At 37.8% G+C, this 26,101-nt stretch overlaps 3 protein-coding genes and 1 long non-coding RNA gene across 5 annotated transcripts in view; 1 reads left to right on the top strand and 3 right to left on the bottom strand.

Moving 5' to 3' along the window:
- The window catches only part of LOC136408373 (uncharacterized), a 57,838-nt gene extending 39,406 nt beyond the window's left edge, over nucleotides 1–18,432 (bottom strand). The window contains exon 1 of the long non-coding RNA XR_010752074.1: nucleotides 18,299–18,432. This is a non-coding gene — a long non-coding RNA (uncharacterized lncRNA). The remainder of the gene's footprint in view (nucleotides 1–18,298) is intronic.
- Nucleotides 1,222–17,976, bottom strand: sxc (O-linked N-acetylglucosamine (GlcNAc) transferase sxc). Its single transcript, XM_066389228.1, has 12 exons — nucleotides 17,691–17,976; nucleotides 17,249–17,459; nucleotides 17,011–17,194; nucleotides 16,160–16,228; nucleotides 12,300–12,496; nucleotides 6,462–6,657; nucleotides 4,344–5,165; nucleotides 4,065–4,286; nucleotides 3,422–4,009; nucleotides 3,035–3,249; nucleotides 2,814–2,981; nucleotides 1,222–2,760 (listed from the first exon to the last, which is right to left on the bottom strand). Exons 1-12 carry the CDS (start codon nucleotides 17,815–17,817, stop codon nucleotides 2,589–2,591), a joined length of 3,171 nt encoding a protein of 1,056 aa, XP_066245325.1. The 5' UTR covers nucleotides 17,818–17,976; the 3' UTR covers nucleotides 1,222–2,588.
- Roc1a (Regulator of cullins 1a) lies at nucleotides 18,289–19,849 on the top strand. Its single transcript, XM_066389312.1, has 5 exons — nucleotides 18,289–18,532; nucleotides 18,668–18,695; nucleotides 18,823–18,944; nucleotides 19,571–19,656; nucleotides 19,707–19,849. The coding sequence occupies exons 1-5, from the start codon at nucleotides 18,440–18,442 to the stop codon at nucleotides 19,717–19,719; spliced, it is 342 nt and encodes a 113-aa protein (XP_066245409.1). The 5' UTR covers nucleotides 18,289–18,439; the 3' UTR covers nucleotides 19,720–19,849.
- Nucleotides 19,850–19,925: 76 nt separating this feature from the next.
- Nucleotides 19,926–23,946, bottom strand: LOC136408365 (synaptotagmin-12-like). 2 transcript variants are annotated; one of them, XM_066389306.1, is made up of 9 exons: nucleotides 23,524–23,946; nucleotides 23,244–23,428; nucleotides 22,989–23,185; nucleotides 22,734–22,936; nucleotides 22,539–22,683; nucleotides 22,267–22,474; nucleotides 21,860–22,126; nucleotides 21,677–21,796; nucleotides 19,926–20,838 (listed from the first exon to the last, which is right to left on the bottom strand). In XM_066389306.1, the coding sequence occupies exons 2-9, from the start codon at nucleotides 23,424–23,426 to the stop codon at nucleotides 20,662–20,664; spliced, it is 1,500 nt and encodes a 499-aa protein (XP_066245403.1). In that variant the 5' UTR covers nucleotides 23,427–23,428; nucleotides 23,524–23,946; the 3' UTR covers nucleotides 19,926–20,661. The 2 variants fall into 2 exon arrangements, with proteins under 2 accessions (XP_066245403.1, XP_066245402.1); XM_066389305.1 differs by having other exon boundaries at nucleotides 22,989–23,191; nucleotides 23,524–23,916.
- Between the last annotated feature and the right edge of the window lie 2,155 nt (nucleotides 23,947–26,101).

Here is a 26,101-nt window from a genome sequence, read left to right as displayed (position 1 = left end):
ACGTACTCATCAATATCGAAAAATATAGAAACGTCTTAGCTACCATTCTTGACATGGTGAAGAAGTAAAAATCATTTATTCTTGACTTGATGGTATAGTAGTTTAATCTAACGATTAAAAGTATGTTATGGCTAGTTGTCATGTCAACCAAAATATGTTAATGCCATATAGTACTTCCCTAGAAAACACCCGTTATTATTTAGTTTTGCGGTTGGCCTATGGTAAAAGTATGAACTGAATATTGGTTGATACACCGTCCTGAGCGATTGCAACTCAGAAAATAAATTTGTTGAATTTTTCGTTGTTTCTTAAGACCAACTGCAAATATCTGAGAACTATTAGTCTTCTTATTGCCTCTTGTAGCGTTGCCAGCTAATTTCAACACCTCGACAGCCAAATATTCCATTACCGCGGCAAAATATACTGCAGCTCTGGCTCCCACTCTTTCCACATCGTTTCTCTTGCGAAGTAATGGACTCTTACAGTAAATCGAGTTTAGAAATACGCTCACGCCAAGTCTCGCCAATGCAACTTCTTTAACACTTTCAGAGGTCCAGTGAGAGTCGTTCTCGTCGCCGGACCCCGATCGAGTTACTTTTACAGTAATTTAATAACAGAAATGTTACTGAATTAGTAAAGTTGAATTAAATTACTGAAATAGTCTAAAGAACCGATTACTTTTGTGAGTAATAGGTAATTGAATACCTTTTACTTTGCCTTTAATAATTAATAGCTGTAATTGATCGATTTTTTAAATGGAATTAGTAATTGTAAATCAGTTACTTTCTACAAGAAATTACGACAGCTCTGCTGCCATGGAAACCGGAAAATGACCCATCTCCCTGTCCTCACATAATCTTCTTCATGGTAACGCTACGTCGTCTAGTGGTTTCGCTTCCCAACTTTTAGATTAAAGGAGTTATTAAACTGAAAAATAAAACGCATTTTGTAATGTTCACATATTATGGGCAACTCTCGAAATGCAATGACAACATGTCACGGTCAAAATAATAATAGTACATAGTTTGAAATATAATTCTAAAGTAGAACATAATTAATTATTCACATGGTTACCGATCACTGCTGCTAACGAAAACAGTTTCACCAAAATTGAAACTTCGCTAAGGCTACGTTAACAAAATATATACTTATAAATTCTAGAACACGGCGTTTTATGTACAAGGGTCGATCCAAGCTACTGCTAACATTTTTCTTTGTGCCGCCGATGACCCGGACCACAAAATGAGTATTCCAAATCGAATCAAGGCGATATACAGACATTTGGAACACCCGGCATTATCTCCTACGAGAGTTTTTTGTATCTTCTACAGCTTTAAAACAAGGCGAACCAATCTGCATAAGGCGAACAGAAAGCAATGAATATAATTATTATACAAAACGAGGCAAAAACCTAAAACACGTTGACTGCGTCGGATCTCCAGAGATCGATGACTTAATGGAATATTGTGTGCATAAAAATTTGTCTAAATTCTGTTTACTGTATTTATGTTTAATATATTTTTGATATTATTGGAGGTACAAAGAAGTTATACATAAATAACTAAAAACTATGAGAAAAATCCGCAATTAAAATTATGTAATAAAATAGTATTGATCAGTATTTATTACTTTAAAGAGTAATAAATATTTTATATATTATATATACATATATATAAGATTAATTATTTATACTGACTCGTTACTTCTCGCTGAAACCTCTTTCGAATTTCACATTGCAAAAGAGGCAAGAACGTACTATTTCAAATAACAACAGGAACACTTGATATTCCATTGAAGATTTGGTACATACACATTTCAAATAGCTTAGGTTATTAAGCGTTATAATAAATGGAGGATGGAAAACAAGAAAAGATTTGTTCGGCTGTGTTAAAGAAAGATTATTAGCTGCTGTTGTAACTTTCAACTTAACATATTTTACACGTCTCTGAAATTAAAATCTCTTCTAATGAAAAATATCGGGATTATGGGACTTTATGGAATTACTACACCATCATTCGGTAGGAATTAAAAAAAATGTTGAAATGTTTAGAAATTATTAATAAACAGGTAAAGCTATTATCAACTATAATACAGTCCCTGAGCGACTATAAATATCAAACAGAAAATGAAGACATGAAATCCTTTTCAGAAAAGACATTAACAATCTTTTAGCTGGCAAAGAAATAACAGAGTTAAAAAAATTACTGTTGTTCCCACTAGTTGTGACTCTGTTTTTGCGGACGACTCTTTTGTTTATACTTGTTGAGATATTTTTAAATCCTTAAATGCTAAAGTTAGCAATATCCCTCAAGTTACTGCCAAAATTTAAATCTAATCTAATATGAGGTTAAGGTAAGCTACAACCTGTAATCATTTGTAGTGTCCAAGATATTTAAAAAATACCATTTACGAGGCGTCAGCTTCAAAGGGCTCTAGCTACCTTAAAACTCAATTCAGGAGTTATGTCCTCTCTTAAAACTCACTTCCAGAGTGAGGTATATCTCCCTAAAATATATACGACACTCTGTATTTGAATTTAGCAGTCAACGTGTTAAGTCAAATAAACTAAAGGCATAATAATTATTATTTTAAGGCCAGTGTTTGAAGGTGGTGTCAGTAATGTGGTCTGGTTTCAGGCCTTTGAAGAATCTCTCCCACATTTTGGAGTAAAGCAGCTCTAAGCCCTGTGCGTACACCTTGCAATCGAACAAATGAGAGGTAGATCGGGAGGTCCATACTTTGTGACGCATGGCTTTGAGGCTGCAGATAGAGAATCATGTATTGCGCAAGGAAAAATATCTGGAAATACTCACTATTTTTTGTCAGTTCCTAGCTTAATGGCTATATCTTGGTACTCCTGTCTAGTCCTAGCGATCAGGTCCGGGCAGCCGAGTGTGCTTAATTGACTAGCTGCCACTCGGGAAGCCAAAGTTTCGCCTGGTAACGTTACAACCGGAGTTCCTGTCCACAGCACGTCCATGCTATTGAAAAGGCATTTAAATAATTTTATACAAAAATAAAAACCGGCAATTACCTGGTTGTGTGTCCATTACACAAAGGAGTATCCAAGCAAACGTCAGCCAATTGACCACGGCGAACGTGTTCCTCTTTGGCAGCGACATTACTGAATAGAATACGGCCCGGCTGTAAGCCCAACTGTTGCGCAGTATTCAATAAATTCGGTTCACCAACGGCCGGAAACCTCAACAACCATAAAACAGCATTTGGCACTGCTTTCAAAATATTTACCTGTGAAGCAAATAAAATTATTTCCCACTATCTTGCAATACTTGATGAAATGTGGCGTCAATATGAAGCAATTTTAATGGTGCTCCATATTAACATCGATGAGAACTTTTTTAATTGATATTCCAGTGATTTTTAAAATGGTAGCTCATATAATGATGTAATAACCACGTACCCACATATGGAGTGTTACAGGGTCGATTTTGTACAATTGATTAAAGTTGCAATAAACAACAGCATCATCCGGCAGCCCGTATTGCTGTCTGGTAGTGATGACAATGCTTTGAGGTACTTCCTCTCCTGTGGCGGCTTTATTATTGGTCTGCGTCGTTGCTAAACCATTCTGGACCAACACTCCATTGAGAGAGGTCTGCACCTGACCGGAGGCGATCATGTTCTCTATTGGAGTGGTCGTCGGAAGTTCGGCGACTTTCAAGCTAATTTCAACTGGTTTAGCCGCCTTCACAATTTCCTTCACCTCCTTAACATCGGTGTTTTCGACCAACGGAGACAAATCAGTGGCGTTGATTATGGCAACGTTGTCGGCGAAACCGTTGCCCAATCCATTCTTGTCAGACACAATTAAACGTTCCTTAAGATGGGGAAACATCTGCTTGTGATCTCCCACGAAATAGGTATAGGGCATGTAGGCCAATTTTTCGCTATATTGATTAGCCAGCTCAAGAGGAGATGTGACTACGTCAGTGATCAAGTAATCCATGAAGCTGGCTCCGCTGGTGCCTGGGTACCCCAACCACATGACCTGCAATAATTATTTTCAGAACTTCTTTGAATATTTGACAACTACTTGCACCAACCTGGATGGGAGCCGGTCGCAAAGCGAAAATTTCGTTGCGAGCGCCTTTTGTGTACCCGTTCATGTTGACCAAAATGTGAATATTGTCAGAGTAGATTCTATCAGCTGCTTTGCCATTGCACGGCTCGCCTGATAAATCGATGAAATGTTCACATTCTCGGGTTATTTTGCTACGGAATGTGGTACCGTCGTCTTGGCTCAAGGCATAGCAAAACACTTCTACCTAAAAGAGAACACAATATGAAAAACTCTCTTATCTAACAGTAAAAATAAAACGCACCTTGCTCCTATCGTGTAATCCAGGCACTGACTGCATTAAATGCGAAGTGGGATGATTACCAAAGTCACTGCTCACATACCCGATTCTCAATCTTCCCTTCAAATCTGCCGTGAATCTGTAAGGTGGCTTGTGCAATACATTAATCTTCTCGAGACACAAATTCGCGTGCCTTGCGGCGATCGCCTTTCTGAATTCATGCGACAACGGATACAACATCGAATGGTGTGGATGCACCGACGGAAGACGATTCTTTTCCAACTGATCCGCCACTATATTAACAAGCTTTTTCATTCTGGCCTCGTAATCCGACCAATCGCATACTATTTGCAAGCAGTGCGCCAAGTTGCAATAGGCATCCGGAAAATCCGGTTTCAACTTCAATGCAGTCCTGTATGACTGAATGGCCTCAGGAATGTTTCCAGAATCCTTGTGAATGCTGGCCAGATTACTGTGAGCATCAGCGAATGCTGGATTTATCTGAATAGCCCTCGTGTAGCACTGCAGCGCTCCGGAGACGTCTTGCATTTCTTTCAAGGTGTTGCCCATGTTGGAATAAGCGTCGGCAAAAGTGGGCTGAATCCGGATGGCCTCTTTGTAGTGCATCAAAGCTTCGTTTAGTTTGCCTTGTTGTTGCAGTACCGAGGCGAGGTTGCTGTGAGCAGCGGCGAATTCTGGAAACACTTCGAGAGCCTTCAGGTAGAGACGAGTTGCTTCTTCGATAAAGCCCTGCTCTCGCTTGATGTTCGCCAAATTGTTTAACGAGTCTGCATGGCTCGGGCATAGTCGTAGTGCTGTGTTGTAGCAGTCCTCCGCTTCCGAAACCTTTAATAGAAAATATAGAAAAAAAAATAAGTAGGGTAAAAAAACTCGTAAAAAAAAGGATAAAGTCAATATTGAAATATCGTTTCAGGGTGTTTACTTAACAACTTGGTAGTAGCTATTTTTCACAATTTTACACAAAGATAACAATAAATCCTAGCTTTTTCTCGCCACAAAAACTCACTTTTATTTCAGGAACAGGCGACATACCCGTGAACCGTCTTATGCACGACGAAATAGATTGGTTAAATTGACCAACATATCTCTGGCAATATGGGAGTTTTAATCAATCAGAACCGGTACTGGGCCAAGTTGCCCATCGGGAAACTGAAAAACGCATTTATGACGTCTCCGGGTCAAGTGTGTTGTTGGCCAATTCTTCCATTTCGCTTTAATCCGATTGTAATAACAATATAAGCCAGGCTTTCGCCGAAACATTATGGCCATTAAAAATAGATTAGAAGCAGGGGCGGAACAATATGAAAACCATTAGCCATACACGGGACATAATTGCCTGTTTTTTTCTATTTAAATACGAGAGTTTGGCAAATACCAGTGTTTATTTTTTGTTAAACACAATAAAATCAATAAATCTTTGCTGCAAAGGCATTGTTCAATTTTATAAAGCACATGCATGCAATAAACACTTGTTCTCCTGCCTCACACGTTCAATGCAGTATCACAAGGGCGTAAAGAACCTGAGAAGTCCTGGACACTATTCCCACAAAAACTTTTATTTAGCTGTAAAATAACATATTCTGTGTCGAAGAATCGTATGACTTTCCCAGGATTTTTCAGTAGGATTTCTATAGAAACAATGAAAGAATAGAAAAGGCATTGATCAGTTTCTCGATTTCCGCGTAAATTTTCTTCGGGATTGCAAGTAGTTTGATCCATTATTTGGAATTTTTACAACTGAAATTTGACATAAACGAGTTTCAATTTTCCAGATTAACTTTTTTTGTGGGGAATTCGAGCACCCCTATCACTGTGCACTCGGTACGGTAATGTTTAATAACGCATTAGACAGACGCAGATGGTTATCACCAGTCAGGTCATACTGCTGCGCATGACTTCATTAGCTATCCTTGTCTCATTACGATGCCTGATCAAGTGTTACACAGAGACAAATGGCGTTGGCCGGCCATATTTTCGAGCTGGGTGCGTATTGGTGCGGGCAACTGAATTCGCCACATTCTAATATTCTCAGCCTCAATAGCGCAATGCAAATCGGCATCGATTTTCGAATAAAATACGCGTAAATGTTTTAATTTGCTTTCTGTTGTTAGTCCTTCTTACCTGTCCTTTTTCTTTGAGTGCGTTGGCCAAGTTGCAATAGGCATCCGGAAAATTCGGCTGGAGCTCGATAGCCCTCCGATAGGTATCAATGGCCAAATCGATGAGTCCCTGTTCATAGTAAACGCAGGCAAGATTCCCATGCACCACTGCGTTATTCGGAGAAAGGTTGAGGGCACGCAGATATGCTGCTACCGCCCTGAAATTAAAAAAATATGTCACGAGGAAATTCTTATGAAGTTTCCAGGATGGCGTCAGTGAAAAATGAAGTTAACATCCAGAACGGGAAGATTTGACGCGTATTTTTAGACGTGATTTTGAAATCCACTTAATTTGATTTACCTAGAAACCTGGCAACGCTAAACCTGGCAATTAAACTTCGCGTCTCATACACGACACAAAGTTTGGAAGCGTTTGATATCCTTTCCAAAAATATTTTCTTACATCACACAATTCCCTCGGTTGAGCTCATAAAGCAGCCATTCATTCGCACATTTGAGAAAGATTTTTAAATTTAAATTTAGCAGTTTATAGGCCCAGCCCAGAAACGTAGCCTGCCACGAAGTCTCGGGAGAAAAATCCAATCCAAGCTAGATTCAGATCTTACTAATTGTCTATATATGCAGAGATAAGCCAGGTTTCTGACATGATCGTTTAAAATAAACTAGACTCGATAAAAACAGAAGACTGTTTCTACAGAGTGCGTTAAAATGCGATCTGCAAAAATTATCGACCAATTTCCGATATTTCCTGGCAAATAGCAATAATTAACTTACATGTGTGCACCACCAGTTTTCTGAGACGTTCGATACTGTTCAATTTTAATTCCAGGTCTAATGTTATGCTCTCTTCAACGCTTTCTAAACTTTTTGCAGTACATCACTGACCGATCTAATTCCCAGAAATTTGAGTTTCTTGTTCAATTTAGAAACTTTTTGTCTTTTGCGATTTTCCCGTGTCTCGGCCCTTTTCACGGTACTCGAAAAAATTGTTTTTCGTTGCAATTCGCTTATTAAGAAGCCTAAAAGAAAAATGCATCAAATGGAAAGAAACGGCTGATGCATCGTCTGCTATTTCAACAAATACCTCGAAATCCGCACGAGAGAAACAAGTTCCTTTCAATTTTTTAATGATATTCCGAGATTTCCTTTTAAGGAATTTTTAGGCTTTGAGGCATTTTTTAAAAGATTTTTCTGGGATTGTTCAGAATTGTGGGAAGATCGCTAGAGATTGACGAAGACTCTAGGAATTCAAGATATCTTAAGGCCTACTTTTTTTTGACATCATCCATCTCCGTTAACGTGTGTAGCCAGAAAAAGACGATGTTTTGACAAAGGTACGCTTAGATTACACGTATTTTGTTGATGTGATTTTAGGATGCACTGAAAAAAAAACCTCTTTTTCCTCTTTGATTTGACGCTCCTTTGATAATGGCACTTTGATGACGAAAAATTGATTCTAGGATGTCTGAAAATTTACAATCGGTCTAAATGATCAATTCTGGGAGTTGCTCACAAGGTCAAAATGGGGGTGGTTTACACTGAAATTGGGCATGCACGCTGAGCGTTCATAATGAAAAATGTTGCCTCGGCTTTTGATCTAGACCAGAATAAATATTTATCTTTAAATGTGATTACTAGAAGGCGCGGCAGTCCGAAATATACACATCAAATTCATCGAGTACGTTCCTGACTATTTTCAATAAAATGTTTAAATTGAGAATTTCCTAAATTGAATAAAACATTTTTGCTTCATTATGCAAATTCACGTAGTAGATCTTAGTATTAAACAAAAGGAAAGGCAAACACTCTCCCTCAAACTTACAGAACAAATTTACTTTCTTTTGATATAATTTATACTTTGCACACCTCAAATCTCCTAAATCTGCACGCCCGCGCTTAACTGGAAAGACACGCAACCCCGAGATTTTCGGGCATGGAACATAAATAAACACTTAAAGCAAAAAATATTAACACATCGGACTAAAAGGAATTTCCATGAAAACAATACCCCGACTCCATTTCAAAGTTTCAACAGATATTAGAGTCGAATGGAAGATTTCCAACCAATTCCAAGACTATCACAAAAATAAAACCGAATCTCAGATCTCGGCTCTTAAATTGATGAGGTAAGTTAGATGCGTGACACTATGCCCTCTCTTGTGCATAACCCATCTGAAAAATTTTTCGAGTTTAAATACCTCTTAATGTGCCTCCTAACAAATCCGGCACAACCGAACCTGGTCGCTCGTTTAAAATCCTTTTGGTAAGAAGGCTCGGGTATGCGAATGACCGTATAGACCACCACACATTGCAAGTCCATTGCGTGGGCATTTCGACGTGATCCAGCGTCGGAATCGCCGTCAACTATCGAACGCGACGCCTGTAAACACCGCCATGGACCCGACGTCGACTGGAAAGAAATTCCTCGACGAGCGTCGCCGACGTCGGGCAGAAGACGCGGATCCTGGGTAGGGGACCCGAAAAACGAAGGGGTTATTGAAAAATTGCCAGAACGAGCTTGTTTTGGACGTGAATAATCGGCGCCTTTTGTACCAGGGCGTCGTACGTAATGCATTTCAGTTTCCCTTGATTTTTTCCTTGAAATTTGCGGTCCACATCAAATAAATCTCTGATGCTGAACAGAGAATGAGTGCCTCAATGTCATGACCCATTTTCAAATTTTGAAATTAATTTGAAAGATTTTGGACACGTTCCAATTGATACTTGGATATCACTGACGTATAGTAAACCAGATTTAAGTAAATTTATGAGTGACCGGGACTGATCTTTCGTATTTTTGCTCCTACGCGAATGATCAATTTACTCGAATTATTCAACTTGACAATCGTCATCTTACACACAAAAAAATGTCCGTTTAATGTTGCTTTGCCTAAATAAAAAAGGGAAATCGTTCAGAAAATTAGTCATAAAACTATATCTTTAGTTGTAAATAGACATACTGTCGCCTGAATGTCTGCAAGTTTTGTACCTCTTATTCTTTGCCCCAATTGTTTCTCCCCCAAGGAAACTCAGCGAAACACAATGGGAATTCTTCTTTATAGAGTAAATTCAATTTTATTATTTTGTCCGAATTTTTTTATATTAAATTACAATATTGAACAATACAATAAACCAACCAAAAAGAGTCTTTTAGCGACATCGGTGCAGATAAACTGTGTCTCGAGAGAACGTATGTGTCAAAACTTTTTATCGCTTCGTGTTTGTGTAACTGCAAAAGAATTCGATGGATTTATGAACATTTCGTCGCTTTGGAGATAAATACAGGAGCCCCTTGAAAATAAAGATGTATCCTGGGAGCGTGCAAAAGTACAAATTGGACCAAACCTCCCAGGAAGGCGTCTTTCAAAAACCCAAAACAAGGGAGTGGGGTAAGAGGCGTAACTCTATCGCTACAACCCTAATTAACGAAACAAAGACTAGCACTGGGTCGCGGCAAACTCCATGATATAACCTACAATAAGGAAGCAAAAAATCAAGGCCATAATAGTAATGACAAAAGCAGGGGCGCAACAATACCCTATCTTTCTTTCATTTTTGGAAGGGATGCGTCATCCCATGTAGGGGTTGTCAGAGAGGTAGAATTAAATGCGCACTATTCTCACTTACTTTTAACCGAGAATAGTTCGAATAAAACACTCGCCTTTTCCTACGAGCTTAGATGAAAAGCCTTGTGTGGTTAGCGAGATCCTTATGGCTGAGAGCCAAAAACGAACACCCTCCATAAATTAAGAAAAATTTTAGAGTGTTTTAAGCATTTTATATATATATATATATAAACTTCTAATAGATTTTTTATTTTTCGTCTATTGTTTTTCTACTGATTTTTGCAAGAGAATTTCTGTCGCCAAAACGTCAAGACAGGTTTCGTCCCCTTAATAAAGAGCGAATATTACAATTCCGCATAGTAAATCAGTCAATGTGTACAACTTATATCTATATCCAACTATAACCATAATAATGTAACATACAAAAAGGGAAAAACTACCAAAGCATCACGAACAATAACAACAGAAAAGGTACAACAAACGTTTTCCCTCACTTTCATCAATATTTCAACGTATGTAACCACGAGAGTTGAATTTGTCTTCAAATGGGAAAAACATAGCTTGAAAAATAGAGATATCATCTTGAAGCAGCAGACATTTCTGGTTAAAAGAAATGGCGATATCAACAAAACGTTCACAGCGCAAAAAAATTAGAAATATTGAGAATGTGTCGTTCTGGGAAACAACGTTTATATTCTTTAACAGCCTCAAACGCATTATCATTACCAAAGTCGTAACGGTAAAATACATGTGACATAAAGGTTAAATTTGATTTCCTTGAAAGCTGTCATGCTACTATGCTGAATACTGGGCATATAGTGCATATGCAGGGTGGCGCACCGAAAAATTTCCACTCGGACTTTACCCTTCTAAAAGAAAAATTGAAAATATGCTCTGACACGTAAACCTTAGTTTTCCGGGAGGCACACTTTTTTACATATTTTCACCTCTGATCCAACCCTCTACGAAAAGGTGGATGCCACCCTTAACCTCCCTCGTATTTGAATGGTCCCATAATACAGGAAATTCAATTTCTTTTATAATAAGATATCACCCCCCCCCCCCCCCCACCCTCTCCTTCTCATTTATGATTTTAAAGGTAACAGCCACCCCTTCATAGGAGTTGGAGGGAATGCAATTACGTAAAAAACATGTCCCCCTGAAAAATAAGGTTTATTATGCCCGAGCCCATTTTCATTTATTCGTTTACAAGAAAAAACCTGAGAGGAAAATTTCCGGTACGCCACCCCGTATATATACATACATACATATATGTAGATAGATTTAGGTCAGAATTCAAATTGAGATTGCATGCAACCTCTAATAAAACGAACATACATATGTACTTGCAAAGAACAATTTTGCCTAGCTAGAAGGCTTTTATGATTCCACAACGTGCTCGATCCGCTCATGGCCCAAAACAAGTTGCCGACTCGTTCCTTTAATGATCACTATTTACTTACAGCAGCAACATTTATGAGTCCTGACCTATAAAATTTTACATTAAGGCGAAACACCAATGGAGCGAGCAGAAACTCCCACTTTCTATTTATTTTTCCAGCTTTTTCTCCATTAGGTTTGACAGCGATAACAATTTGTTTCCTGTGAAAAATCGCAGGTGGGATGTGTGTAAACTAGGAGCCGCTATTATTGGACATAAATTGAGCCAGAGCAAATAAATCGTGACGATTTATCATCGCATTATGAAGTGCTCGTAACGTTAGAAACTATGATATATAACTTCACGGGAAAAAAATACCGGAGCACGCAGCTTCCCAAAATCTTGAAATAAACGTTTAAGTCACTTGAATCGGGGCAAAGCAATTAACGATCTCCGTTCCCTAATCGCGTCAGCCATCATGATTTATTATCCGCAGACATGAAAGGTAATTTATGAGCGGATGATATTTGTTTATTCAAATTCAGGTCTACTGCCTTATCCCAGTTTTGTATCAATATACAAGATGTTGTCTGACGAGAGGAAGATACTTTAGGGGATGATTATGCTGCTCATTTTCAACAAGAAATCGTGTAAACAACCGTTCAATTTTGAAGAGTTTAGGAAATATTTTGCGAATACCTCCGGAAGTCATGAAAATTTCTGAAATTTTGAAGCAGCATAATCTAAAACTTCAAATCGCGCAACTTTGCTCCAATTTAGCCGTCCTCGCATCTCTTATGGTTGCCGAGATCCTCACGGTTGAGGTCCAGGAACGATCACCCTGTACACCTCTCGTCACAGAACACCCTGCCGAATCCCAAAAAGGACTTACCTATCGAAAATTCGGGCCTCTTTTAGCACATTGCCCAAGTTTATGTACGCGTCTAGGAAATTCGGATCCAATGCCACTGCCTTCTCGAAATGGTGAATGGCAAGCCAGATTTCGCTCTGGGCATTGAAGACGCATCCGAGGTTACTCCATGCCACCGCAAAATCGGGCCTCGTTTCAATGGCTTTCAAATAGCAGGCCTATGTACAAGTCTTATTAATTTTTGACATTTGAGTCGGAAAACGCGCGCCCGCTCATTCCAATGGGGTCTCATTTTACGCCAAAACTCGCGAGTTACGCCGCTTGCGCCTCAAATAAGTAACACAACTTTAACGCTCAATACGGGAACTCATCGCATAGCGACGCTTCAAATAGCTGTGGAACATACACACAGTTCTGTGGCAGCTTGAACCTCATTTTTACACCCAAAAAAAAACTGAGGCCCAATTACTGCTGATTGTTGTTTTGGGAGCTGCTGTGGATGTTCCATAGCCAAAGTGACGCTCAAAATGGAGCAATTACGCCAAGCCGCGCTTGGGGGGGTTACAAAGTAACTAAAGACGCTGATGGGGAGAATGGGGAGATACGGAGGCAACATTTAGTGTCGTCTCTTGCTCGCACTTCGGTCTACTTTACCTGGTCGGCGACTATAGGGCCTTAACGAAATCAACGGCAACAATGAAGAAGAAGACCGCATCAGCAGTGGATACCTGTTACGCAACAGCACAACCAAATAGTAAATATGAGTTTAATTAGCACTCACGAATGTACTGTTTACTAACTACTCAGGTTGTCACCGAAAATATTTTTACTTTTACCTGCAAATAGGACAGAGTCTTGTTATTAGTGAAGAATCACAGCTTAGGCTAAATAGTACACTTCTGCAGTTACCGCGGAAGTTTTTGGTTTGTGAATAAATTTGTCAGCTGCCTCATTAGGTTCAAGTAGCAGGATTGCAGTCAGACAAAATTCTTTAATTCTTAACACATACTGTGATTTGCCGATTGTGATGTAACGAATTTAGTCCCCTGAATAAGCAATAGCTCGGATAAAAATATTGAAACCTTGTTGGTAAGTATATGCAGGATTATAAAGTTATTGAAGTCTATTTGTATCTAACTAGCCCGTTGAATCTTGCATGTACACACCAAATGGATTACAGACCACAAATATGCTATGACCAAACCTAAACTTCTTAATTATACTATTTTATTCACATCTACTGACAACATCCCAGATGTACTATCTTAACATGGTAAATAGGACTATTCGTTATCTTCTAATGTAGCTGGCTATCATTATACTAACATCATTTTCAGATAATTTCCAACTAAAAGTTCCTGCACTTTTGCACTTAGGTAAATGGCTTCCTTCAAGTTTCGAATCGACGATCATGTACTCAGCTCCTGTACAAAACAACACAATTGAATTATGCTTTCGACATCCCCAGCTGATGGTTCCATCGCTCAGCCTAAATGAAGAACGAGTAAAAGATTTACTGTTGATTGATTTGTTTCCTCAGTCTGCATCCCCAAATTCCTCCTACTTATAAAAAGCGTAGGTGAAACCTATATTTGTTGTCCCTTACAAATATGTCAAGACACACCTAACTGATATCCAATGCTTTTTCATAAGACAAGTATTAAGTGACTCAAAAATAATACTTCAAATACAATATCCAGTCTTGTTGCAACAAACAAATATATCATCGCCATTCTATGAGTTATACATTTTATTCACTAGTTTGGCATCCTGTGTTCTACACTTCAATAATAAATACATGTTCTGCCACTGAATCATCTTGAAAATTCGATGATTTCGCCCAGTTCAGCTTTAATTCCGAAAGAGTAAGGGATTTGTTTTACATACTCGTGCGCAACGCACTCGGAACACTCGCACTCCTTAGACTTAAATGTATTCACACCAGTTATATCATTGTAAAATACAAATATCTTTAAAATTGAGTTTTTGAGAAATAAACATGGTGCTGATTTACACTAACAATAACTAAGATGAAAATGCCAAGGTGTCAGTTAAGGGTTCTCCAGGAACTCATTCTTGGGCCAATACTATAAGGCGGAGATGTATCTATCAATATACAGATAATACCTCAGTTGTTGTCAATGGGCCATCCGTTGCCTATCTTTTCTATGTAAGGGAAGGGATAATCTTTCAAATAAGTTAGCGCCACGACAAGAATTCTATAAAACCTCGGCAAAATGGGCAGTAGCAGGTTAACACTATTTCGCCTCCAGCGGATTTCTCCCATTCATTTTTTTATTCGAAAATACAGACATGTGTTCTTTTCAATTTACCCTTTAATTTTCTATTTACCTTGACTTTTTGCACATTCGTTATCGCACATTTTGACCAGATGGTGAAATTGCCCCTGAAAACAGAATTTATTCAACTTACCGAAACTGTTGATTACATGTAATCAATGTAAGTCCCTCTGAATCATCAAGTAGTCCCTTCTGTAGACAGTGACCGATTCCTGAGAGTCTATTTGAACACTTCTTTACTTTGAAGTCACCTTATAAACATGCTACAATAATTTCTGTCCGGTATTTTGTAGAGTCCGGGACGTGGTCTCTACCTTACAGTTTAAATGTGTTCAGAGGATACTGACGTATGGTCTGCTGTTAGGGAGTTATTCAGGCGCTAACAAGCACTCGAAGGAGTTCAGATCATAAATCTTTGCAGAAACGTTCCCTCTGGTTTCTTGTAAGCCGCATTTCTGGCAACTGAACGTGCTGAATATGCGGTCGTTACATTACATATTACATATTAGTTGTGATGGTACGTTAGGAGAAGGATCTTCCTGACAAACTTCCAAGTTGTGTAATTTTCGCGCACTTTGAGTTTGACCGTACTCCTAGGACTCATTTGTTTCATTATAAATTAAGCTGTGCTCAGCGAACTAATAGCTAAGCCCAACTCTCTTATGTTAAAAATGATCAGGCGTCGCAAAATTTAATTCATAATGGAACAAATTCTGCAATATATTTATGTAGAGCCTACTAACAGAGAATCTTAATGCCCTATTGCACAATCTTAACTTATACACATCCTAGGCTCTTACGCTATTGCAATTTGGCAACTAAGAGGTGATAAATTTAGTACTATTGTGGGAAAACTATTTGTATTCCCACAAAACAGCTATAACTATAAATTGCAAAAATCATTAACAATTATAGTAATTATAGCTTGCTTTCTGACTGTAATCCTGCCTTGCTATGAAGTCTTCCAATTTTCTTGTTAAATACTTAAAAATCACTAATCATCTTGCCAAATATTTCCATTGAAATGAATATTTCTTTGAAACAATTTATCCAATAATCTTGTGCTCTAAAATATGTTTCCAGTAATGTTCCTTGAAATGAAATTACACTAAGCGCACCTGAAAACTTAACATCATGGAAATATTGAAAGCCTCCTTTAAAAATATCAGCAACTACATAAAAAACATTAAAGGAGATTTACTCACACACAGTGGTGTTACCAGGGTGTAATTCCATAGATTTAGCAAAAATATTGCCAGCTTAAAAGCTTTACAAAACTATAAATGAAAATGTGACACCACTCTGCTTCCATTATGCGGTCAAATGACTTCAAAACTCATCAATTTTAAAGAATCGCATTGTTTAAAACTGATGAAACTACATCGAAAAATCTACGCCAAAGAAAGAGAATAATACGCCACATCACTGTTTGACGCCAATGGAATGTTACGCCATTTTGAACACCTGATTTCTCAAATCAGTCTGGAAACACTCTTCAGTGGAACACCAATGACGCATCAGTATGGAAATTGATGACAAGATGAGGAACTATGCAAATTAATACATGAAACATATTCTTACCTTAGCTTCATCCAAACGACCTAAAGCTTTAAGAAGATTCCCTAGATCACTACGAACACAATAGAGATCCTGAAAGAAAAGCCTTAGTAGTTTCTGGTTATAACTTATTTTGAGACTCAAAAAATTGAGACATAAGTCAGTATAGAGGGAAGCACCTTTTTGATAGATTTACAAAATCTAGGCAAAACGATTATACATAGAATTTTACTGCGCATTCTTGGATCTGATTTCCAAGTAAAATTTTATGCTGTAATTGTTTCATAACTAACTTGATTTGTTTCTGATATGCAAGGTGTTTTTGAAAATCTGCCATTTTGGGTGGTGCCATATATTGGCTATTTTAAAAGATGCAGAAAAGTTTAAATACCAGTATTTTAAGTTACAGTTCAGTAGTGTGCTAGAAATGTTGCTATCAACAGCAGTATTTCAGTTCTCATGTAAAATACTGTTTTTTGAAAGGAACACCCTATATTCCCAACTTAATCTGATATCTAGATAAGTCCTCAGAAACCCATCACTACTTAAGACTAACAATATTTTATTGTTCATTCTCACATAGAAAGAGGAGTTATTGTATATTGAAAATAAATCCAAATAATGGTAAACCAATCACTATAAAATATCATCTGAAAATTAAACCTGAGGATATACAATCAAAACTTATCTGTGAGAGTTTTGTTTACACTTAATAAATTCATGTAAAATGTGGCATCCTGTACACAATACAACCAATTTAAAAACAGAGACCAATAAATATGGTAATTAACTGAACTTTTCCAGGCAATTAGGAATTTTCCGTCTAAGATTTTTTTAAAAAGGCTAAACAAAATACTATAAGCTGGAGTACTTACTGGGTTATATTGCAGTGCTGTAATGTAAGCTTGAACAGCCTGTTCCATGTCACCTGCTGCCACTAAGGCTGCTGCTAAATTTATATAACCATCAATAAAATCTGGCTTTAACCTCACTGCATGACGGTAATTATCCAATGCCTCCTGCAGCTGGTTTCTTTCCTTATAGACATTACCTAAATTACTGTAAAAGATTTTTTAACATTTTGCTCAATTCTGGACCTTTGAATTGACTGACCTATAAGCTTCAGCAAGAAGGGGATTTTGTTTAATGGCCAGAGTACTGAAATGAGCTGATTTCTCCAGTCGGCGACACTGGAAATGTATACTGGAAAGGAGCAAAAGGACACCAGTATTTCCCTGGTCTTGCCTCCAAAGTTGCATGCAATGGCGCTCTGCATTTTCATAATCGCCTGCCTGGTACTCCCGATGGGCGAGCTCAAGCAGGCCTATAGGAGTTTGATATATAAGATTTGAATTAAATTTAATATTGATTGCAAAATTAGCATTAAAATCGTCTATGTGGCATTTAAAATTATTCTCAGGAATACATAGGAAGGCAAGCTAAAATGGCTGCCCATAGAATGGAAAAAGCAACTTGAATTATAAGCAAATACAACTTGAAATCTCAATCAGTAATGAGAAATTAATATAAAAAAGGTAAATTTGCGTGACCTTACCGACTGAATTCATGGTAATCGCGTCGTTCATCTTGAGTACGACCTGGGTCCCCAAGGGAAAGCTTCCGTTCTGGTTCTGCTGGCTGATATTCAAGTTCACAGAGTCAGAAACTGACTGACCCTGCATATTATTCACATTGGGGTCGATAGAAGGGCGTTTGCCAATCGCAAAACGGAATTTTTAAAAGGAAACCGAGATATAAAGTCACTTTGAAATCATAAAACCACCGAAGTTACACTTCCGCCATGCTGCCCGCAACACGATAAGTTTAGAAACGCACAAAAAAAAGAACAGGAAAGGCTCTATAAATGACAATCGAAAACTCGATCTGAAAAACTTAAGCGAACTCCTCTCTCTTTATTTAAACCGATGTGCTGAATAAAGACAGGAGTTAATCTTCCCATCGGCAAGATCCCCATCTATAGGAATTAAATAAAACCCTTTTTGTTACCATTAATCAACTTGGACAATTGACTCAATTCTTGTCCGATGTTGCCAGTTCAAGAAATTTTACTCGCACTTAAGGTACTTTAAGCGAACTTCTGCCATATACCTCAGGGTGATCTAATAAGTATATTTACGTTTTCACAGCAACATGCGACAACACTGTTGCTTTTGTGTCGATCCAAGGTCGTTAATACATTTTGGAAAATCATTTTCGTTAAATTTTAAATATTTTACATAAAATTTACCTATAATCAGCAAAAATACAAATATCGTTCCGGCTAAAAGAACTCCTGCTTACGATATGGCAGCAGCAATGGATGTTGATATGGATGAGGTTGAAGCGCCAACTTCCAGCAGCTCCAAAGGAGAGAAAAAGCGTTTCGAAGTAAAAAAGGTATTAAAATTAAAAAGAAATCATTGATATATTAATATAAAGAATTATAAATGTTGGGCAAGCCTTAAGCCTTCATGGCTGCACTTGCAAGACTACAGTATTCTTTAATAAAACTGGGCATTGTTTTACTTTCAGTGGAATGCAGTTGCTTTATGGGCATGGGGTGAGTGCTGATGCCAGGTCTTGCATTAAACTTGGAAAACTCCCCTCAAAAACACTCAGAAAATGATCATTTTTCCTTTGCTACACTTAGGTAACACTCCTAATAATCCATCTCACTTGTCTTTCAGACATCGTAGTTGATAACTGTGCTATCTGCAGAAACCACATAATGGATTTGTGTATTGAATGCCAGGCCAATCAGGCCTCTGCTACTAGTGAAGAATGCACAGTGGCATGGGGTGTATGCAATGTAAGTTTCAAATAGTTGATACACCATATAATATTCCCAATGGGAAGATGTGGTTATATAAAAAAATCGTGCAATAGTGATGGCCAGAATCAATTCAATTTATGATTGAATTAGTTCAGCTTTCTGATGCTAAAAAGTGAGTAGATAAGTCCAGCAATTCAGCAAAAAGGCCATATAAACATAGATTGTTAAATACTTCATGTATTTTAAGAGACAAAAAGAAACATATTAAACATAGGCACTTCTTATGGAAAAATCATCTGGAGCTCTACCAGCAGAATTCTGCCCAATGATAGCATCAAACAGTTTCTCAGCCCAATAACCTCATAAAGTTTGGCAAACTAATTTTTGGATATCTGTACAGTATGTGTTGTATTTATAGTACAAACTACCCAATTATTGTGTCAAATTAACTAAAAATCTCATTGTAACACTTTGAACAGTCCTTCTTTGTAGCAAGTAGTGAACCACACTCAGGGCATTTGAATAAATCATTCACTATTTACTATCAAATATCTGACCAATAACAGATTAAAATATTAATTAATTCAAAACATACCTTTTGTATTTGACGCCTACTTGAGCGTTTTCTTAATGATCCCTCTTTATTGTTTTATGTATTGCAGCATGCATTCCATTTTCATTGCATCTCGAGATGGTTGAAAACCAGGCAAGTGTGCCCCTTGGACAATCGAGAATGGGAGTTCCAAAAGTATGTAACAGCTCTAAAGTTTCTTTTTATACTTTTTTTTTGCTTTCCAGATATGGCCACTAAACGATTTAAAGCTGATTTGAAGTTGAGAAAATTAAACTATTTTACTCAGCTTTTGGAGGCAGCTCTGATCGTCTATGGGAATGTATTTGAATTATTTTTTTTTTGTAATAAACATTTTCTCTTTCTAGTACATATTTATATATACATATATATATATATTTTTTTTTTTTGAGGGGAAGGAGGGAAGAAATAATAACAAATTGATGCTCTTTGGACAAATATATTTAAGATATATGTATCTCCCGTCTATAGCAGCGTATATTCGAAATTAGAATTTATTAGGATTGATTTGAGATAGGTGGGCCCAGTACAACTTTGTCATATCACAGCACATTTATATACAAAAGCCAAAAGAGAGAGAGAGTAACTAGATAGTGAATTACAATAATTTAAACAATGTTCGTCATTATTGTCTCGAAGATAGGAAGAAATGATATGATTTATTGGAGATGAATAATTATTAAGTTCAGGTGCTGGTACCAAGCACCATTCTTATACACATAAAAAAAAGTTTTAGTAACTTTACCATCATTGAGAAAGGTGAAACCAATAACGCAGAGATGCATTATTAACTGTACCATCAGAATTTGCTTCAGAAACTTGAAGAATTTACAAACTTTCAATGTCAATTGAAATATATAAATTTCATGATTGTACGAATTGCTTTATAAACTACTTTTGTCAATTGAGAGCACACAAACGTTCATAGGTACATGCATCACCTTGGACATATCTGCTCAAAATCCTGAATCCGCTTTAAAATATCGACTGACCGAAATACCGTTCAAGGTCCTTATCTAGTAACGTTACCATAAACTATACCGCAAATTCAAATATAGCAATTATTCTTTGGAAAAATATATCTCTCGCACTTACAGCACAGCTTACGAGGATTCATTTTGGGGTTCGTAAAGGCCTATATGCTCTACCCGCCCATTAATTCTACTTTCGAAGCGAGTGCCACATAGCTACTGGCCTTCTTAGCGTGGTCAGCATTTGGCTCCAATGGCTCAGCGACCTTCCCGATGCTTGACCCCCCACTATCACATGGCCTATTGGGGTTGCCTTCAAATTGTCTTCTATAGGGATTTCTGCCACAGTTAATCGCATTTGTATAGTCTATAAGAGGATTTTTTGTTAAGTGTTGTCAAGATTTTATCATACGAGATTGTTAACATAATGGTGAAGAAAATAGAATGCAAAGTCTTAGCCCGATCACACATCAGAAATGCATAAGGCATATCACATTGAATACGCAGTGAATACTGCTTGAAGACAACGGCGAGAATCAATTAAATTTAAATAGATGTTGCAAGAAGTGTTCTTAAACTAAAATAATGTATGCTCTAGAGTGGGATATTTCTTGCGACATCTATTTAAATTCAATTGATTTCCATCATTAGGCGGGTCGTACATTAAAGATGTATGAAATGTAAGACATGCATATGAAATTTTCAGAGCTGCTTATTGATATACTACTTGAAGACAGCTATGAAGTAAATCAGATAAATTGAAACGAATATCACATTCAATATCGGACACCTACGGAAAGAGCAGCCAACAGAAATTATGCTCGGGAAAATTTCTCTATCAAACACAGTATTAGGTATTCTATAGCATGAGATCAAGAAGAAATTTGAAAGCCCTCGAGAGAAGTTTGTCCCTTTCCTGATCGATTATACATAACAAAGAGATGGAACATGCCTACGAATGATCGATTGCAGCACCCCAAAGATCAATTTCGAGTGTTTAATTCTCATCAGTACGGTTCATCTTCAGTTTATCATACATAGGCATATGCCATTTCTCACTTATGTAAAATATTTGCGATATAATGGATCATCTTCACATTCTAATGCATGTCTTATGTCCTATGCATCTCTTGTGTGCGATTAGCCTCAGTTGCACTTATTTTTAATAAATAAAAGAGAATGGTGAGGCATGAAATACCACTAACATTTAGAGTGTGTGCTGGCACACTAAACATCATAGCCTCATTGAAAATGGGACATCGCTCTCCTTTCTTTGTTGACGTTTTCTTCTTGTTGATTTTCTTATTTTGATGCATTAAGTAAACCTATAATAAAATGGATGTATTGTAACTATATTTGAGCAATTTAAAAACCATTTTGTTTGTTACCTTGACGAAAACCTCGGTAGTAGAGGTAGGTTGAAACTTAAGATTTCTAGCTTTCACCACCACTACCGTGAGCCTCTCAGCTGTGGGAAGATAGCTGATCGAAAACATAATTTCTCCAAATTCTGTGCCTTTCTGTCCAGTGTCCGTTAAAGTGATCCAAGTAGTAACCGGCTGCCTCAAGCTAACATCAATAAGTCTCAGCTCTCCTTCGCCTATCAATGTATGCGACACCAAATCTGTCGCGTACAAGTGCAAACAAAGCGCTCTCTGAAATAAATAAAATGCTAATGAAAACACGTTTTCTTAGCCTCATGCGCTTTCTAAATCCTTATTGTGTTGGTTCGAAATTAAAGCGTAATCCTTACAGAAAGAGAGAGAAGGTATTAAATTGAAAAGCAATTTCGGACCTGAACCTGCTCCCTAGGATTCAAAGAAAACAGAAATCTCTCTTTGTAACTGGGACTGCTGGTGCTGCGGTAGACTTTGGTTTGAATAGTGGCCTCTTTGTCCGGCAGCAATGATACTCTGACGTAGGTGTCCATGTAACCGTCGATTTTAGCCACCCCAGTCAAGTCTTTTGCCTCTAGTACGTTGACTATGAAATCCCAAGTCTCACTGCAGCAAACCACAAATAAATACATTAGGAAGAAAATTTAGTAGAAATTTAATGAAGTTCTACCTGTCATACTCCAGGCCGATACATAAATACCCTGTAATATTAACGCTCTCCAAGTCGCCTAATGCCACTGAAGTGTCCGAGCAGACACTATCGCACGATAGTGCCCTTTTTAGATCAATTTCAGACTCCTCAAAACTAGAAATATCTGAGGAAAATGTATTAATACTGATCAAATGGCGAACTCATATAAAATACCTCTGGTTTCACTAGTTTGCTGCGCCTGCAGAGATAATTTCAAGGGGGCACTTTGAGTGCGAGAAACGTTCCTCGCAGGTGCCATTGGAGGTGGGTCCAAGCTGACTGGAAATGAAGACTGCGAAGCTAGGGCTGCCATGTTTACCGAGCTAACTGGACGAGGAATTGGAGATATTGAAGTGGCTTCTATGGAGAAGCCATCACTGCAATTTAAAATGTATTAAAGTTGGAGTTACTGGGATGGCTTAATGATACCCAGGAAACTTCTTCTGGAATTCTTTCATTTCGCAATCAATTCCACTGCTATTGATTTTAATGTGTTCGATCTCATTTGTTTGATGCCAGTTGGTGATAAGACTTGTGGTGGCTACAGACGTCTTAAAGTCTCTATCTATCGAGTCGAAACGTTTGAAGCTGCCGCTGCTCCAGTCCAACTGTATGTCTGAATCTGACTGTACCTGGAATTCACTGATTACAGAAGAATCGTCAGATTTTAAGTAACTTGTTTACCAAATAGCCGTTGGCATTGTAATGTCCTTTTAGCCTTGTAAGTCCCACTTTCTCCTCTTTATTGGAACAAATCCAGACATTGATCCAACCCAAGATGTTGAGCGAATTATAAAAAATCAAAAGCAGCATTACAGCTACGAATACCGTGCAAATAATAGCGACTGCAAATTGCTCGTTTCCCATATCTGAAAAGCATTCCGTACAAAAAGTTAACTGTATTTTAAAAAAATAATAAATGACAAAACTCTCAACCTCCATCGCTCTATAAATATTCACTTACCTATTTCCTCCCTCTGGACGTTATTATCACAGTAAACAAATTTAATATCATGGATATCGTCTTATCGTAACTGATGAATAATCCGACAATACAAGTCCATAATCAGCAAGAAATAACATTCCGAAAACAATATTTTGCGTTTAATTAGGCGGTTCGGTGTGCGTTGTATAAAGCGAATTTTGATAACACAGAAACGTAAACGCGAACGTCACATTGCTGGATGTTGCCTTGATCCAGACTGGCATGGAATTGGGAGCGTAATGCGCAGCATCAGCGCTATTAAGGGGGCTGTTATGCCCCACACCCCAAAATATTCCATTCGGCACCTATACCCAATCCAAATTTTCTAAATCCCCAGGTACCTACTCAGCCCCCAATCGCCGCCAAAAAAACCCACCGCACTAATTTTTTCCTCTCAGCAAAACCATTGAAAAAACTTGTCAACAGATTCGCTTACTGCGCCTACCCACTAAGAAACCTCGAAACTCTTAGTTTCCTTCGCCGACCCGGAACCGTTCCGAGGGATATAACGTCGATGGCAGCGGAGGTTTCGGTGTTTTGCTATTTCTTTTCCGACGCGGCGGCTTGTAAAACGAATTGCGCTTGACGAAGAGAAAACGAGACGACAGAAAGGCGGTTTCATTTTACTTTCCCCTGCTTACTTTTTGGCAACTTCTTCCATTAGCAGAGCCAGTTTTTTTCCATTGTCTAAACGCGTTTTAACACCTCCTCCCAGCAATCTCTGCTTATCACTTGAGTCACCGATGCTTTTTCTCCGCAGTCTTCTTCAAAATGTCTCAGCTTTACAGATAGAATCTTGAGTTCGCCAATCAGTACAGCCCTCTTTAAATTCTAAGGTCCGGCGAAGTTCCTGTAAAGATTTTGGCACACCTCGTTTGTTGGATTTTCGAGTTAGTCGTCACTGTTTCCAGTTCTAGGAAGTACGGTTCCTTCCTACTTTTCAATTTCTCCGACTCCACGGTTTCTATAGATAAATCCACATCCACCATTTCGCCCAGAAAACACAAAGTTATCCCTAAAAATATAGCTTTTCCCAGGATTTTTCAAAGAAAATTCACCAATATGGCTTTTCTAAGTCTGGCTAAGGTCCCTCGGGACTTCAGAAAGACCCCAATTAATTAATCTTTGAATTTAGTCTTCACTGATTCCAGCAAGACCCCTTCTAGGACCCTCAGGTACCTACCTGGGGAAAATTAAAGGAATTTTCTCCAAAATTTTTTTCATTTCCCCAAAAAAGTTACTTTGCACAACATATGATGAGTTGGAGGAAGATGGTTAGGTGCATCTTTTGTTGAAGGAAACTTATTACTAGCACCTTGTTAGGACAAGCCTATATACAGGCTTTCAGTGCTTTTAGTAGATGTTTAGTTTCATTTTTTATTGAAAAAAATAAATTGTAAAAAAATATATTAATTATTATAACAGACTTACTTATCAAACAGTGGTACTTATTAAAAATTAGTTTAGTTGAGATCATTGGCTACAGGTGGGCTCGGGCTTCCTGAAGACATGCCTGAATCCTCGTCGCTGCATGAATAAATGGTAATTTGTATAAATGAATTTTTAATTGTAACAAAGTTTAACTCAGAATCGATAAGAGTTTAAGATATAGAAGACCGGTGTCAAAAAATGAAGCTGTAAGTACAACCTTCTGCATCTTTATCAAAAGATAAGTTATTATTTGTGAAGACTTACAAAATGCTAACTGTTATATTATAAAGCGCATTCAACAAAACTTGTGGTCTAGTAAGCTGTGAGAACGATTAAGTCACGTCTAACTTTAAGTCATAAGGCTTACTTTTTACTTTGACATTAATTACTATGCATTTGCCTATAAGGTTATGACAGATAAACAGCAGTCATAGTTTGTAGTCAACTAGGCTACAAATTTTGTTGGAAGCACGTTAGTCATATTAGTTAGTTATAAGCATATATTATATGTAGTTCACATTTTACCTGTCTGCTCTAAGGAATCTGCAAACTTCACTCTTTGCAGCCAGACTGCCAAATTTAATGGTTAACTGTGCACCTGCCGGTACATAAAGTTCTAATTTTATTGTTGTTAAATTTACATTAACAACGTTTTCGATATTTCGAATCGGAACTCCCATGTCGTATCCATCAGGCCCTGGAGAAATATGCATTGCAGGTCTTTCGTCTGCATCTGCTTCCACAATCGATAGATTTGCTTCGTACCCTCCACGTAACATGTAGTTTATAATTACACGGTAATGTCTAGGCATCTTGATTTTTCTAAGGTCACTTTTATGTCTAATCATTTTTATGGTTTAAAGTACAGTTTTTTAGATACAAATGTAAATAGTGAAGAGTCGTTTGAGGATGTGGAGATAACCTTCAATTTCAATTCGGTGCCGATCCGACCATCGAAACCAAGCAACATGGTTTTCCGAGATCTCCGCGAGAGAGCGCCATCTGTGAAAGAAGTTATCAAAACTTCTTTCACAGATGGCACTCACGGATTCACGGATCGGCACCGAATTGAAATTTAAGGTTATCCCCATATCCTCAAACGACTCTTCACTATTTACATTTGTAT

This window comes from Euwallacea similis, chromosome 4, assembly GCF_039881205.1.
Source record: "Euwallacea similis isolate ESF13 chromosome 4, ESF131.1, whole genome shotgun sequence".
NCBI classification, from domain to species: Eukaryota; Metazoa; Arthropoda; class Insecta; order Coleoptera; family Curculionidae; genus Euwallacea; species Euwallacea similis.
Note: the sequence above shows the minus strand (reverse complement) of the source record. Positions and strands in the feature narration are given on the sequence as shown.

Coding starts and splice junctions, on each gene's coding strand:
- Roc1a (XM_066389312.1), top strand. CDS start 18,440: ATGGCAGCAGCAATGGATGTTGATATGGATGAGGTTGAAGCGCCAACT. Junction 18,533..18,667: donor AGCGTTTCGAAGTAAAAAAG/GTATTAAAATTA, acceptor TTTTACTTTCAG/TGGAATGCAGTTGCTTTATG. Junction 18,945..19,570: donor TGGCATGGGGTGTATGCAAT/GTAAGTTTCAAA, acceptor TATGTATTGCAG/CATGCATTCCATTTTCATTG.
- LOC136408365 (XM_066389305.1), bottom strand. CDS start 23,426: ATGGGAAACGAGCAATTTGCAGTCGCTATTATTTGCACGGTATTCGTA. Junction 22,937..22,988: donor TTCCAGAAGAAGTTTCCTGG/GTATCATTAAGC, acceptor TTTAAATTGCAG/TGATGGCTTCTCCATAGAAG. Junction 20,839..21,676: donor TGCCAGCACACACTCTAAAT/GTTAGTGGTATT, acceptor ATCCTCTTATAG/ACTATACAAATGCGATTAAC.
- sxc (XM_066389228.1), bottom strand. CDS start 17,817: ATGCAGGGTCAGTCAGTTTCTGACTCTGTGAACTTGAATATCAGCCAG. Junction 17,195..17,248: donor CTTCTTGCTGAAGCTTATAG/GTCAGTCAATTC, acceptor AATCTTTTACAG/TAATTTAGGTAATGTCTATA. Junction 16,229..17,010: donor CAGCACTGCAATATAACCCA/GTAAGTACTCCA, acceptor CTTTTCTTTCAG/GATCTCTATTGTGTTCGTAG.